Source organism: Pelmatolapia mariae, linkage group LG20 (genome assembly GCF_036321145.2).
Source record: "Pelmatolapia mariae isolate MD_Pm_ZW linkage group LG20, Pm_UMD_F_2, whole genome shotgun sequence".
Lineage (NCBI taxonomy): Eukaryota > Metazoa > Chordata > Actinopteri > Cichliformes > Cichlidae > Pelmatolapia > Pelmatolapia mariae.
In genome coordinates, this window is record NC_086244.1 from 10,605,908 (window position 1) to 10,620,931 (window position 15,024).

The 15,024-nt window shown below is 40.2% G+C and overlaps 1 protein-coding gene across 2 annotated transcripts; it reads right to left on the bottom strand.

Annotated features, from left to right (window-relative positions):
• Positions 1–11: 11 nt before the first annotated feature.
• samd10a (sterile alpha motif domain containing 10a) lies at positions 12–14,798 on the bottom strand. Of its 2 annotated transcripts, XM_063465256.1 has the most exons (6): positions 14,315–14,798; positions 12,543–12,724; positions 3,881–4,049; positions 3,654–3,794; positions 764–886; positions 12–343 (listed from the first exon to the last, which is right to left on the bottom strand). In XM_063465256.1, the coding sequence occupies exons 1-5, from the start codon at positions 14,325–14,327 to the stop codon at positions 789–791; spliced, it is 603 nt and encodes a 200-aa protein (XP_063321326.1). In that variant the 5' UTR covers positions 14,328–14,798; the 3' UTR covers positions 12–343; positions 764–788. The 2 variants fall into 2 exon arrangements, with proteins under 2 accessions (XP_063321326.1, XP_063321327.1); XM_063465257.1 differs by lacking the exon at positions 764–886.
• Positions 14,799–15,024: the final 226 nt, after the last annotated feature.

Genomic DNA, 15,024 nt, shown 5'->3' on the forward strand with positions numbered 1-15,024 from the left:
TTTCTGACATTAAAAAACGTTTCAAAGAGAAGAATGAGAGGAAGAGACGGTAAGAGAGGAACAGTTAATTAATAATTAATCACAGACGGCAATAAATTGATAAATGGATTGTCATGATGCTTTTTCATCACAGTTCATAGTCAGTCTGTAAAGATGATATCAGTTTATCGTGCAGACAGGGAATGAAAAGCTGCCAACTTCCAGTTAACAGCTTTATTCTGGAGACCACAGCTCGCTGGATGCACATATCCTACAGATCTGATTCACATTTCATGTTACATGATTATATGTACTCTGACTCCGGTGTTTCCATCATCCAGCTAGGATATCCTTCCAAAGGACCCTGCAAAACACAGAACGATGAAAACTTTTCAGATATTTTTTTAAACTTTTAATAGCAAGTTTTTTAAACTTTTTTTTTTTTTTTTTTACAGGTGCAATAATAAGCTTTCACCGCTCGATCTTACAGATAAGTATAGACAAAGATTTTGTGTTGGTCCCTGCTGGTTATTGGAACAATACATCACTGCTGCCACCATATTGTTCAGTGGGAGCTGGACCGTCTAATCCATACATATCCCAACCCTCTGAATTTACAAATGATTAAACTGTTCTGGTTAGCTATAAATGTCAGAACTGTACAAAAGGCTTATTTTCTGTTGATAACTGTAATATTTCCACAACATAATTATAAAACACAATAATAACTCAATATTACAGCTCTCTGCAGATGCTTTTTTGACCGACAGGAATACTCCCATACTTGTCATGTCTTGAGTCTGTTATCTTCAGTGCTGTGGTTCATGAATGCTTTTTAACTTTATCTTTTGGGAATCTGCAGACAAAACAAGTCCATCTGAACAACACTGTGGAGGTCTGACGGTTTCTGTAGATACAAATCAGGAATATATGTCAGTTAGCTGTTACTGAGCTGTTAGTACCATGAAAAAGACTTAACAGTCAGATAATTTAGGACAACTTAACACAGTAACACAAAATGTGACAAATACCATTTTGTGTCAGGACAGTCCATGAACATTAAGTCAGTTTTAAAAACAGACTGCTTATTATGATTATTGCTTTTCCTTCACTAGAGCATAAAAAATTAGCACAAACATTTATGTTCAGTCTAAAGAGACACATGCCACAAGGCCTGATATAACATGTGTCTAAGGGATATCATCAGAAGATACCAATTCATATCACAATTCTCAAAATGTGACAATAATTGTTTAATGTTTGTTTTTAAACCTTTCTTTTCTAGAAGCTTCAGCAAGCAGAACCATGGTCTGAATGCACTGCTGTGCCAAACATATTTGATTTGCCAAGAGGATCACTATAAACTCTGTATAGGCTCCTTTTGCTGGCCAATTTCTTTTTATTTAATTATATTTATACATGTATAGTGTAATAATGCCTGAGCCGACAGCTGGAAGTAAAGAGAATACAAAAGAAAATAGAAAAGGGGACAAACAGGAGAAAAGATAAGATCACAGGTCAAAGCACAAAGAAAGCACAACATGTTATCTACTCTAGCAAAAGGACACACTGTCCCTGAAAGAGAAGAAAACAAAAAAACAGATACACAAACAAACACACACCCATCCACGTCAAGTTTGTTTTGTCCTTTTATTACATCTACCATAGACAGTATCTGTACCGAGGCTGCAGGTCTTTGGGAAGTGACAGAGGCACCATGCACCTATCCTACATGCGACTAGTGCAGCTGCCATGACGGCTCTGCCCAGACTTGTTTATTAGAAGTAAAAGTCAACATGGAACTACTTTGCATTATTATTATCATCATTGTGATATCAGCTATGTTGCATAGCCTAAATGGGAACCATCCTAACAATTCAGCCTGTGTCCTGTCAACAACTGTAATATTAACATTTTAAATAAATGGTCTGCCACCAGCATGTCAGTGATATAAAACTTTTTTTTATAAAGGGGGCTAATTTTAAATACAAGGAACATTCAGTTTGTTTGTTTGCTCGCTTTTTTGTAACCATGTTATTTAATTGAGTATCAACAACAATCATATAACTAACACTGATATTAGTACTGACTACTAAATTTCTAGTATCATAACATCCCTAACGCGTCTATATCTACATTAGACAACAACCAGCCGTTGGCATAAAGTAGCTTAGCATAAAGACAGGAATCACCTGAAAGCAGCTAGCAAAAGAAGCACCTACCAGCACTTCTAACACATAACACTGTTTAAGTGTAACACCAACAATCTGCTGTTAATTAAAAGGGTGCTGTGAGTCAAACTCTTTCTTCAGGCATCCATCCATTCCACCTAAACCCCCATAAAATAAACAAATAACCAGGACTTGCTATACTTTAGCTTTTACTTCCTTTTTTTAAAAGGCCAAAGACTGAAAAGGCACAGCCAGCCAAGAGTTTCTGATAAGTTGTTTAACTGATTGATTTTCATTTGTTCTGCCAATCATGCACAGCTAAGACGCAGCCACTTTTACTTGGCCCTCATGCTTCTAATTAGGAGAGTTTTATGAGCTGTAAGCAGCGACTGTGTGCAGGCAGAGGAAACTAATGTTTGTTGTTTAGCTTGGGGACTTCAGCCTTACTGTCTTACTTTGCTGCCTAATACAAGCATGCAAGAAAATCCTCTCTGCTATCTCTCTTAGATTTAGTTTGAACAGAATTTTGACTAAAAATGTCACTGCATGATTTACAGACATCGAAACTTTTCCATTAATCTTAAAGCCAAGTTACGTCAAACTCCACTGTTGGCTTATAACAACTGATAGCATTCAATTATTTTCAATGAGAAGTTGCAGTGCTTTTAGTGTAGTTCACAGACATGTGAACAAAAAATTGGTTTAAGAAACAAAGAAAACCACATCTTTTACTGAACCCCCGTGAGTGCTGGGCCTACAGAAGGGCTGACCCATGCACTGCTTTCAGGCTCCATCTGGCCAGTCACCATGGGCCACCAGGTGCTCTACCCCGAGCACCCCACAGGGTGGGGCCCCCGTCACAGTGTTGCTTTGTATAGTAAAACCACAGTAGTCTCATCTGAATAAAGTGAATGGAAAACATAGAAAACAGACCCGCTTATTGTGTAAGTGTTGTTTGTTTACATTGCTGTTCTCATATTTACATCACAGAGAGCCATAACACTTCCCTGACTCCAGACAGATGCAGGGCTGGTGGCGGTGGACACACAGCAGAATGCCTGCCATGTGAAAAGCCCCTTTGTTTCAGAACTGCACCCACCAAAATCTTTCCAACGTTATTCAACCAAGAAGTGAAATGTATCCTTGGCACAGATACGCATAATTACAGCAGCAGGTTTTACAAGGACAGGAGAAAACAGAGTGGAGAAATCTCACACAAGCATAGAGAGCATGCAAGTTTTAACCTGCCTGCCTGCCTGCCTGGGTTTGAACCTGGACCCTCCTGCTGTGGGACGGCAGCACAAACTATGGAGCCATCTTCAATATTTTTTTCCAGCTATCTTCATCATAAAATATGTAATTTTAGTGCTAAGCTAAACCACTGCTAGCTAAAGATTAATTTTTAATTGACAGGAATAGGAGTCAGAAATTTAAATGTGAAAAATGTCAAACTGTGTCTTCAAAGTCAAGGACTGGGAAGACTGAAAACACACACACTCTCACCTCTGCTGAGCAGCTGCAGGTTGCGTCCCTCCTCCTGCACCTGGAGCTGCAGCACTTGTTGCAGCAGCTCCTGTCGAAGTGTCTCCTGCACTAAACCCATGCGCTCCAGCTTCTCCCCATTCAGGCGCAGTAACGCTCGGCCTTTAAGGTGATGACAAAGTCATTTTTTACAATTAAGCTGTAATTCATGAATTCACTAGTGGGACTGTTTTTCTACTATCTCAGACCTGTGATGGCGTGGTGGGAGAACGCTTCTACATAGGTCAGGTAGTTGTGTGGACAGTGTTTCTTCAGCCACTTGCACACATCTTGTTGAGACCAAAGAACAACAGGACGGATCAGGCTGGGCTGTGTTGGGCTCGTGTGATATATCCCATAATTGTCACTGGAGCGGTACTGTAGATAAGCAGGCAGACAGGAAAGCATACAGATAAATGCAGAGGGTTAGTAATATAAGGGGACATTTAATGCTTTTTTTCTTATTTCTGTCATATGTGTACCATTGCAGTAGTGGACGTTCACATCCAACATGGGTAAAGCTGCACATATTGAGGTCAGAATATGTGCAAATTAACCCAGTGAAACCAAAATCTCAGGTTTAAAACGGCACTAAATACACAACTTCAGACAGTTTTTCTACTCTTGGATCCAAATGATGTCAAACAGACTGCATATACCTAATATTGTTATTACCAGGACACACACTGGCTTTGAGCACAGAAAACCATCCACCACCTTTTAAAATCATGTGTTTCTGAGGGGCAGCTAATCAGAACAGACAGGCTGGTCTTAAAGGGGAAGGTAGCTGAAGTAGCTTAACAGAAGAAAAACACAGAAGCTACAGCAATGCTCAGTCTAATATAAAAAAGGATTATTTTGAACTTTAAATCTTGAAATCTACAGCCACCAACCACAGAAGATGTAGCTGTAGCTCAGGAGGTAGAGCAGGTCATCTGTTAATTGGCAGGATGGTGGTTTGATCCCTGGCTGCTCCACTCTGCATGCCAAATATCCCTAGGAAAGATACTAACCCCAAGTTTTTCTCTGATGAATGTGTGTGATTGATAGACAGAAAGCACTTTAAAAAAGTGTTTGCATGGGTGAATGAGGCACCTCGGTTTGCAGCCATCTCCCTTGTTGCCGTGTTTAAAAATGCCAGGTTGATTCTTGTGAAGGAGTTTAACCTGGTACAAGGTACCGCCACCAAATGCAAAACCCCCAAAATGGACTAGAATCAAGCTGAGCATGTGCTAGTGAAAAAGAGGCTTAAGGAGATTTTTCAAATAGAGAGATACTAAGATAAGCAAACAGACAGCATTTTTCAGAGGTGAGATCTGTTCAACGACTCAAAGTCCTTTGCACTATTACTACACTAATCTAAAGAGCTTGGAAATAAAAGCAACTGAACTTCTTCAAGTCTCTGGAAGACATTTCGCCTCTTATCCGAGAAGCTTCTTCAGTTCAACTGAAAAGGTGAAATGGCTTCAAGAAACATAACAAAGTGCAGTTGCTTTTCTTTCCATGCTCCTTAGATAACCATGACCTGGATTACTGAGAACCTACACAGATATACTACTACACTACTTCCACTTCTTTGGGTTCAGTATTTAGGTCTAAGCCAAGCCAACAGGAGGAGCCAGGGATTGAGTTAGTGAATCATCCTTCAGTTAGCTGAAGGCCAGTTCTACCTCCCTTGTGCACACTAGAGACTTGTATCCTTTAATTTATTTCTTAAAAAAGAAAGTCTTAAACTTCACACTAACATGTTCACACAGGGGACATACTGTACTGATGTGCTTTGTGCTGAGATAGATAACCTACCACAGGCATATCTCTCATTAACTGCCAAATATATTCAGTTATCGGTGGCATTTGACTGCTAGGAGATGTCTCCCATGAAAATATATCCAGAGGAATCGCACAAAATTCAGACTCCATTTAAAACCTGAATGAACCTTAAAGCTCTTTTAATCTTTTCGCCTGCTGTTGCCGCTGTGCATCCATACAACCCACATCTATCATGCGCTGTGTACAAATCTGCACACTGTCTTTTATTCACTGTACCTAACATGTGCACACAGCCAATTAACTGAGCATCTGCTGGGAGGATTATAAGATGAATATTGAGTATCACATTTCATTTCACATGCCTTATATACATCAAAAGATGACAAGTTTGGGCCTCTACAGGGGTAGAACATGTTTCAGCCTCATTAAAGAACACAGGGGTGATCGTTGCCATATGTATAGGCAGTGTAGGCACATCTGTGTAGCTGTGAAGTTCCCTAGAAGAGTGGCGAACATGCAGCAGCAACAGCAGCAGAAAAGCACACGAAGACATGCATGAAGGCCAGTGTCATGTTGAGATTCAGCTCTTTTATCTTATAGATGTACAGGATGCAAAACTGGAGTTGTAATCAAGCTGCGCCTTTGATCAGCCAATCACTTTTTAAAAAATTTAGCAAGTTCAGCAGTTCATTTGCAAGATAAAAAAAATCACATCTGGCTGATGTGCAAGAATCAGTGGAGCAAAGGTTTTGCAGGAGGGTCTGCCTGATATGTCAGGATGCAGTGGTGTTAAAAACATTCTTATTCTCAAAATAGAATCCAAAATGATGTGTTTGATATTTTTTTGAAGCATTCAACAATGTCCATCACTTCACCAACAATTTTTTGAACCATAGGATGTCAGTAATGATTCATTTCATTAAAATATAATATTAGTAATAATAATAAGAGGAAGAAGAATGAAAGTATTCAACTTCTTTTTTTTCTTCTTTTTAGCCATCAGAATTACTGTCTGAAGGCTAAGAAAGATGTCCAACAGATTTACTTTACCAAGTGGATCATCACGGCCTTGCCATATTGGTCCATTTGATTGACCTTTTATTATTATTATTATTATTATTATTATTATTTTGTTTTCAGTTGTTACAGAGTCTTTCTATAACACAATTTCCATAACACAATGGTGATCTGCACTAAAAATCGAAATAACTAAAAAAGAAGTAGTTTGTGGAAATGTGCTTTTGGTTTTAACACCTGAGGGTAGTGCAAGAATACCGATACTGAAAGTATTCTTCTTATCAAGAATATCCATCCATTCTCCTCCTTATCAGGGTACACCCTGGACAGATCACCAGTCTGTTGCAGGGCTAACACAGAGAGACACCATTTGTACCTATGGGGAATTTAGAATCACCACTTAAGCTAACCCCACTAACTACATGTCTTTGGACTGTGGGGAGGAAGCCGGAGTACACATGCAAACACGGAGGAAACATGCAAACTACACTTGGCCAGATGGTGGATTTGAACTCAGGACCTTCAGTAGTGCTAACCAGCACACCACCATGCTGCCCTGCTTGTGTTCAAGTATCTTTTCTTGTGATCAGTAATTAATTTGTGATGAAATATACAAATGCCTTTGCTCTGGTCACAAAACTGCTACATAATGTGAGTATTCTTCAATTTATTTTTGGGGAGAATGAATAACATTTGGCTTCGAGCTGTTACACAATTTTTAAAGAAATAGAGAAGTTTTAACTGTGCATGATGACAAATGACTTTGTAATGATGTCGTCCTGTGTGGTTTACTCGCACACAGGGCGACATTTACATTCTTTCTGTCACGTGATTGTGGTTCTCAGTGTGAGCCTCACCTGGTGAGATTTTTCAGATTACACTGATTATGGTTTGTAGCTGGAATATGCTCTTCCCCAACAATAAATAAGAAGCCAGTTATTCTGTTTGTTTTTGTATTTGGCAAGGCTGAACACTCAATACAGGATTTGGGGTTTGGAGCCGAGTGAACTCAGTTTGTTTTCCCCCCCTGTGTAAATTTTGTTTAACACAAAGAACAATAATTTGTCTTGAAGTTTTCACACAATAAATCAAGCAGCTAATGATATTAAACTTTTATTTCTCCAAAAACATGCGATGTTGATCAAGAAAGTGACCTATTCTGCTTTACTTCAGAGTGTTTACTGCTTTCTGATTACAGTTTTGTCTCACTGGGAGGTTTACTGTCGAGTCTTTTTGTGAGAGGGGATGTCGGACATGATGTGCATCATTTTCACTGACATGCTGCAGCTACTGTTGCTGTGGCAATGCAGTTAATGGGGATCTAAATAACAAAGAAAGACACATTCAGAGTTTGAATCAAGTATTTTTCTGGCTCTGACTGACTTCTAATGCACCATGAATACTTTTATGGTAAGCTTTTATCTTTATACTTCCTTCTCACCCTCTGGATTTCCTTTCCTTTCTTTTGACTTGCATCTTTCATCTCAGTGCATCACTTCCATTTATGCGGCAAACACTTTTTCCTCACTTCACACCCCACCTTTTGTAAAAACTTAAACCCCCATGTTTGGCTTGTATATGAATCAATGTGGTCAGAGTGATCGCACAAAGGATTTCTACTTATTGGTATTTTTTAAACATTGTTTGATTAGGAGTGAACATTTCCCTTAATTCATTAAAAATAAAATGAGCCAGACGTCCTTCAATATGCAAAACAATCCCCCCAAATCCCAAAAAGCTCCATTTCTAATTTGGCTGCAGGTTATGATTTTTCATTATTAATCGTTTTGTGAATAAAGCGACTGTTTGTCCAGTAAAATGTCAGAATATGTGAAAATTGACCACAGTCATGTAAAGTAGGAGTTGTAAAACTTTTTGAGGCCAGAGATCCCTTAGAGGCAGAACAAGAACCATCGCAAAACCCTAGCAATGATTTACTGCTAGTTGGATAAGGGTCACTTTTCAGATTACGCTGATTATGGAGGACAAATTTAAATATACTCACTGACCACTCTGTTAGGTATGCATCTTCAACTGCTCGTTAATGCAGATATCTAATCAGCCAATCACATGGCAGCAACTTGACCTCGACGACCTGCTGAATTTCAAACTTAAAGCATGACGTGGCTGTTGGTGCCAGACAGGCTGGTCTGAATATTTCAGAAACTGTTAATCTACTGAGATTTTCTCACACACACGCGTGCATGCGCGCACACACACAAACACACACACACACACACTCGTTTCCATATCTTATTGAGGATATCTAACTGACATAATGCTTTCCCTAGCCGCTTACCCAACCTAACCATCAAAAATGAATGCTTTAACCAAACACACACAAACACACACACACACACACACACACACACACACGGAAATGCCTTGTTGATGCCAGAGGTCAGAGGAGAGTGCCCAGAGTGCTTCAAGCTAGAGTCAACAGTAGCTCAAACAACCATTCGTTAAAACCAAGGTTTGCAGATGAGCATCCCTGAATGCACAACATCTTGAAAGCACATAGACTACAGCAGCAGAAGACCACACCAGGTACCACTCCTGTCAGCTAAGAACAGGAAGCTGTAGCTGCAGTTTAAACAGGTGAGTCTTCATACCTGACCATCCTCATCCCTTTACAATGTACCCCTCTTCCGATGGGTATAACACACCATGTCACAAAGCTCAAATAATCTCAGATGCTTTCATGAACATGAGTTCATTCTACTCAGATGACCTCCGCAGTCACCAGATCTCAATCCAATAGAGCACTTTTGGGATGTGGTGCAGCAGCAGATTCACATCATTGATGTACAGCTGACATATCTGCAGCAGCTGTGTGATGCTATCACGTCAATATGGACCAAAAGTTATGTATATATATGTATAGTTATGTATATTTTTCATATTATTTATATTTTAAATTGTGTTTTAAGCTCTGGTTTCTTATTGTTTAATTTTTAGTTTAGTGAAGCCTTTATTGCAGTAGTAGTTTAATATTTTAAAACTTCAAATATGGCCGTATTTCTCATGGTCAAAACTTAAGAAGTATATCTCAGTAAACACATGCACCAAAGCCTCTTCTCACTGGTTCTATTAATAAATCTAAACAAGTTGAGGAATACTAACACTAAAGACCTTTTATTAAGGCATATAAGCGCACCAGTTTAGAATCAGAAGTTAATATATAGTTTATATTCTCACTAAAAAAAAACAAAAAACCCCACACACATAAATTATGAAGTCATTACCAAAAACATTCCAAATAATTTTCCTTTCAGCGGTTACTATATGTATTTTGCTGCTCTGAGTCCACAGCTGTGAAGTATAAAAACACTACAGAGACCATAATGAGTGTTTGGATGCCTGTGAGAGGTGGCAGAGATGCATACTGACAGAGTGAATACAAGAACAGCATGCCAAAAAAAAGTAAGTGGAAAAACTTAACAATGGAGGAAGTGAAAATACTGTAAACACATTACAATGCAGCACAGACACACAACACCGATTAAGTTCATGTGCGTCGAGACAAAAATAAACAGACCACTACTTTATGTGCATCCAAGAGGATTGAAGCAAAGACACAATGCATTGCATACAACTGTGTTATCAGCCCAGCCCAGTTCTATGTTTGCAGCTTTAGCTTCAGTTTGTAACAGCCTATTAAAGAGCCTCTTATGGGGTGAAGACAAAGGCATGGGCTCTCTGACTTGTAACCAAGAGCTTTAAATGAGGCCAGCTTACAGTATAAATGGATTGTCTCTGCTGCCCAAACTGGCTGTGTGAAGAGACAATGCTGTATCAGATAACAAAAAACTATTAATTTATACCGGAATAGAATGACTAGTGGAAGTAGATATGAGGACGTTTTCACGCGAGAAGATCTATAGAAACGGCTAACTGTTTATTATCCTGAAACAACAGGCACAGGCTGGATACTATCAGGCAGTTAGGATCAAAATAAATTCAGCTTTTCTCTGCTCTCAGTCAACAAGCACAGTGGTGGTGCAGCATAGTGCGAGCATAGGAAGACCTGTGCTATTTAAAGCTAAAAGGCTGTTAGAGCTCACCAACCCGCTGGGGAGAGAGCAACTTTCATTCTCTACTAACAAAGTGTCCATTTACAACAATAGATGGTTACCGGCTGCATTTGTCAGACTATAAGTTTTTTTAATTTCAGACTTTTCCCAGCAGAAATCTGAGAAGAGAGCTGCCAAACGGCAGCAGGGGTTTTTGCATGTGCTCATATATTGTTAATGCAACAAACACAGCAGTTTCTCATATGAGCAGTGCAACTTTTTCATGTCTGCATGCAAGAAGTCAGTGGAATGGAAAATAAAAAATAAAACCAGAAACACATAACACCACTAATTTCTTGTTATCGCCATCGGTGTAGTTTACATAAATCACAATAGTTATTTTTAGTGAAATACAACAGTGCTTAATAGCCATGGAAACTGAATGGCTATAAATGGTTATTATACTGACAAGTTATGTAGATGTGGATTACCCTCAATTTATTAAACATATTGATGCATTAGTAATTTGAAAAATCTCCCAGGCACAGGCACTGGCTCAGGTCCAGGACTGGCTTACGAAATTATGTCTTTTACTAAATACCAAACAGTGTGTATGATGTGCAGAAAACAACCAGCAGAGAGGACACACTCCAGCGTGTTCACTGCAAGGCGAGGACATGACGTTGTAAACAAGTTTAAGTATCTTGGACTCAAAATGGACTCTATTTAACCTTTAAAAATCATTCTACTAAGTTATCTAACATCATAAAATGCAATGTTAAAAGATTTTGCTACCTGGTCACTAACAGGTGGAACAACACTTTATTCAGTGCAAACACGTTTTAAAAAAGCCACTAAAAGCTTTGATTTTCAAAAAAGTAATTTTCATTTCATCCTGGTAGCATCAAGTACCAACAACAATATTTTGATCTTAGTGGATTTTTAAAAATATATAAAAACATAGGTGACTGTGAAGTAGCTCATGTCAGTAAAAAGAACTAAATATTGCCATTGCTTATTAATTGTAATAAAGCAGAATTCCTACTTTTAAGCCACATTTCAAACAGCACATTGTGGCAAACCAGTTCTATAGTCATTTTTAACTTTGGATGATGCAGGACTTGTGTGTGCTTTTGAATGCAAGCTACCCAGGGGAGGCGGATCTAAATTAATCCAGCACTTAAATAAACTATCTTATATTTTTCTGCTAATGTTCATTAACATGCACTGCCTCTGTTACATAAACATATAAAGTAAGGCTTTTAAGGAGTCCTTGTGGATGTTACATGTTATTACAACACCTGGTGATCCAGTCAGTCATCCACGGTGCGTTCAGGTGGCTATCTCCATGTAACAGAGTGAACTGTATTACAAAAATCAATGTATTTGGAATCAGATACAGAGAGAAGTGTATATATCCACACACATTTATTTTGATGCCTTCAACACAGATCAGCAAAGCCACTGGGACAAATATGATTGTAACATCATAGACATAGTGTATGGCCTACAAGAAGCTCTACATCTATGTTTATTTGGCTAAAGGTGCTGAAATGATGAGGCTTGAGTTTCTGACTGGCCCTCTTGTTTACATTTCACCACAGTCATATCTGTGACCATTAGTTTAAGCAGTCATGCCTGCAACCACCTAATCATGCCCAGATAGGTGGCTGTGTTTTCAGATAGGCGCATAGTTCACGTGAAAAACGTTAGTCATTATTTTTCTCTGCAGTATCAGAAAAAACTCTAAAATGAGTGAAAGAGTAAAGGTTTCAGTGTCTGACCTGAGAAACTATCAGCACAGGACCTTTCTCCTTTTCTTTGATTAGGTTTGCATTCTTACATTTCTTGTTAAATTTTTAGCAATGAAATTAATCTTTAACATATTGGAATTCCAAAGTAAATATATATAGTTTTCCTAAATTTCCTAATGGCAAACATCATCAAGCTTAATTAGGCAGAAAGAAACATATCACCCTGAGCTTCAAGAATAAAGAAAACCTAAGGGGATTATGACAACATGCACCAGGTGCACTTTTCGACATCTTGAAGTCATGTAGGTGCTCAGTACCTGCAGGGCCTCGGTCCCCGGCTGCTGTAGCAGCTTCACTGTTCTGCCTCCTGCTGTTTTCTGTCCACGGCCGTCATGCCAGGTCAGGTTCCCACCTGTCCGTCGACTCAGCTGGTGCTTAAAGTCCTCGGGCAGAGCCCTGTACTCCACAGCTGGCCTGCAGAAACTGAAACTGGATGCAGCTGGAGAGATAAAGGGAGGAGGTATAATGATTAGACAGGCAGACCTGCTGACAGTGTAAAAACAGCATGGGACTACTTCCCTACTCCTTCGCTCTGCATGACTTGGAAACAAAAGGCAGGGTTGAAACCATATGGACAACCTGCCATTCAGGAATGGTCTCCTTAGCAAATTCCTGCTTGGAGCTGCTCTATTGACACAGACCAGGCGTGAGTTAGTTATCTGAGCCTGGACAAGATCCTAGATAAATCCTGGAAGTCAGCGTTCAGGTACCACAATTACTTTGTGAAAAGCTTGTAGAGTTGTGAGACAAGCCACTTTCTCATCATTAGGACGAGGCCTGCAGGCAGATATCCAAACTGACTCAACAGCAGGTGGCTTCCCAACATCCAGTAATTAAAGAGTGTGCAACTACAGTAAACACGCTGTTACTGGCACAGATTCTGGCAGAAAGCCACGGGTCATTACACATTCATGTGCCAGATTGGAAGGATTTTCTTACCACGTTTGAAGCTCCGTATGCAGCTTGTGTTTGCGTGTGCGCTAATGTGCATTTTCAATATCTTAAGTTGACTAAGAGAATTTGAAAAGAGGACAGAACGAGAGAGGCTGTCAGGGGGAAACGAGGTTTTGAGGAGATGAAAGAGTGCCTTCGTTTCTCCTGCTTCGTGCTTCTCTTTTCTGTCATTCACCATCTCCCACCGAGAGCGGAGCCAGGCCGCGTCCTGCAATCATCAAGGCAAACCAGCACTATCAGGTTATTACGAATAAAACTTGGTGTGCGATTTTTGGTTTCTTTGAGGTTTTACTCGAGGCATGTACGAACCCTCCTTCAGAGTGTTACTCACCCAGGCTGCCACTGTAAACACAAATGTGCCCCTTTCATGGATGTAGTATGCATAATTAAGACTATTTGTCAGAGCCTTTTCCCTTCAAATGGAGAAAAAAACCTTCTCTTTAAAAAGTGCCAGTACTGGAAAGGAAACGCTTTCATGATCAAAATCCTTACTAAACAAATTATGAAGTGTCTGGCCTGCCTGCAATATCTTTAATCTTGTATTTTGGATGAATATACCTTAAATTAAAGCTCTTATTTGGGGTATTTAAAATTCTGACTTGGCACACATCTATACCTATCAGAAATATGCACATCAGGACTTCAGAAGCTAGCTGGCTGCTGGGAGTAAATTCAATTAAGAGCAAGCCAAGGCAGAAAAGTGACCACAGCAACAGTCACACTGATAGTGGCGATGCTGGATGCGCTGTCCATTTCAGCACTATGTCACTGACCATCAGCGACCCCCTTCTGTTCCTTTCTTATGCATAATAATCTTATAATGTCTGAATGCATGTATATGACAGAGTCTGTTTTTAATAGTTTTAATGTGGCAGGAGGCAGATTTAGCTGCACTTTATTTCAGGGGGCTCTTTCCAGCTGAGGCCACTTACGTAACAGATAAACTGGTTTAGCAAGTATTGAGTTAAAGTAATGGAATCAGCGTGCTTTAGATTTCGGCGGAATGCGAGTCGGACTATTTAGAAAAGAGTTACTGATTATTATTATTAATAATATTGAAGTGTAACCTTCCTACCGTCTACAGCCATGATGTTTTCTCGGAGACAGCCTAGTGGAAGTCTCCCATCTTCTCCGGTGACCGACACACGGGCTGCGGGTCCAGCTCTTCCCCTCTGTGTGCGCTCCGCTCACCGACAAAAGTTTCACTGAGGTCTGGCAGGAGCAGCGACGCTCCACATCCTCTGACCTGAGCTGCTGGGCTAAGTGGGGATTTTAAAAAAAACAAAACAACCACGTCTTAAAACCAGCTCACGTCGTCCTCGGTGTCACTGGCTGCTGCTGTCTGTGAAGCCGAAGTTGCAGAAGACTGGACAAGAATGTCCCCGAGCAGCTGGCTGACTGGTTCCGCGGGCTCAGGCGGGCGCGAGCATGTGCGCGCGTGTGCGTATTTGTGTGTGGTTTTCGTCTGTGTCGTGAGAATCAGATGCGCGGCTTTTTCTCAAGAGCATGCATGAGCACAGCGAGCTCAAAGTGCAGCCCCGGGCCCTGTAATTAACGCAGCCAGTGGAGACTCTGAAAAACAGCCGGATGAAAAGGCTTCTCATCGCTGCAGCATCCACCATAAGGAATTCCCCTTTGCCTTTTCTTAAAGAAAGGGAGCTCTGTGCGCGCCCGTGGGCACTGCGCCCTCCATGTGATGGACCCTCTATGTCGAGTCTGTGCAGAAGAGCTGCAGGACGGTGACTGTTCCTGCTCACACCTGCCCTTGCACTCACTTTATTGGCC

Excerpts from the sequence above, each read along its gene's own strand:
- samd10a (XM_063465256.1), bottom strand. Across the intron at positions 4,050-12,542 it reads CGGGGACCGAGGCCCTGCAG|TACCGCTCCAGTGACAATTA; the intron begins GTACTGAGCACC and ends GCTTATCTACAG. Across the intron at positions 3,795-3,880 it reads CTCCCACCACGCCATCACAG|GCCGAGCGTTACTGCGCCTG; the intron begins GTCTGAGATAGT and ends ATCACCTTAAAG.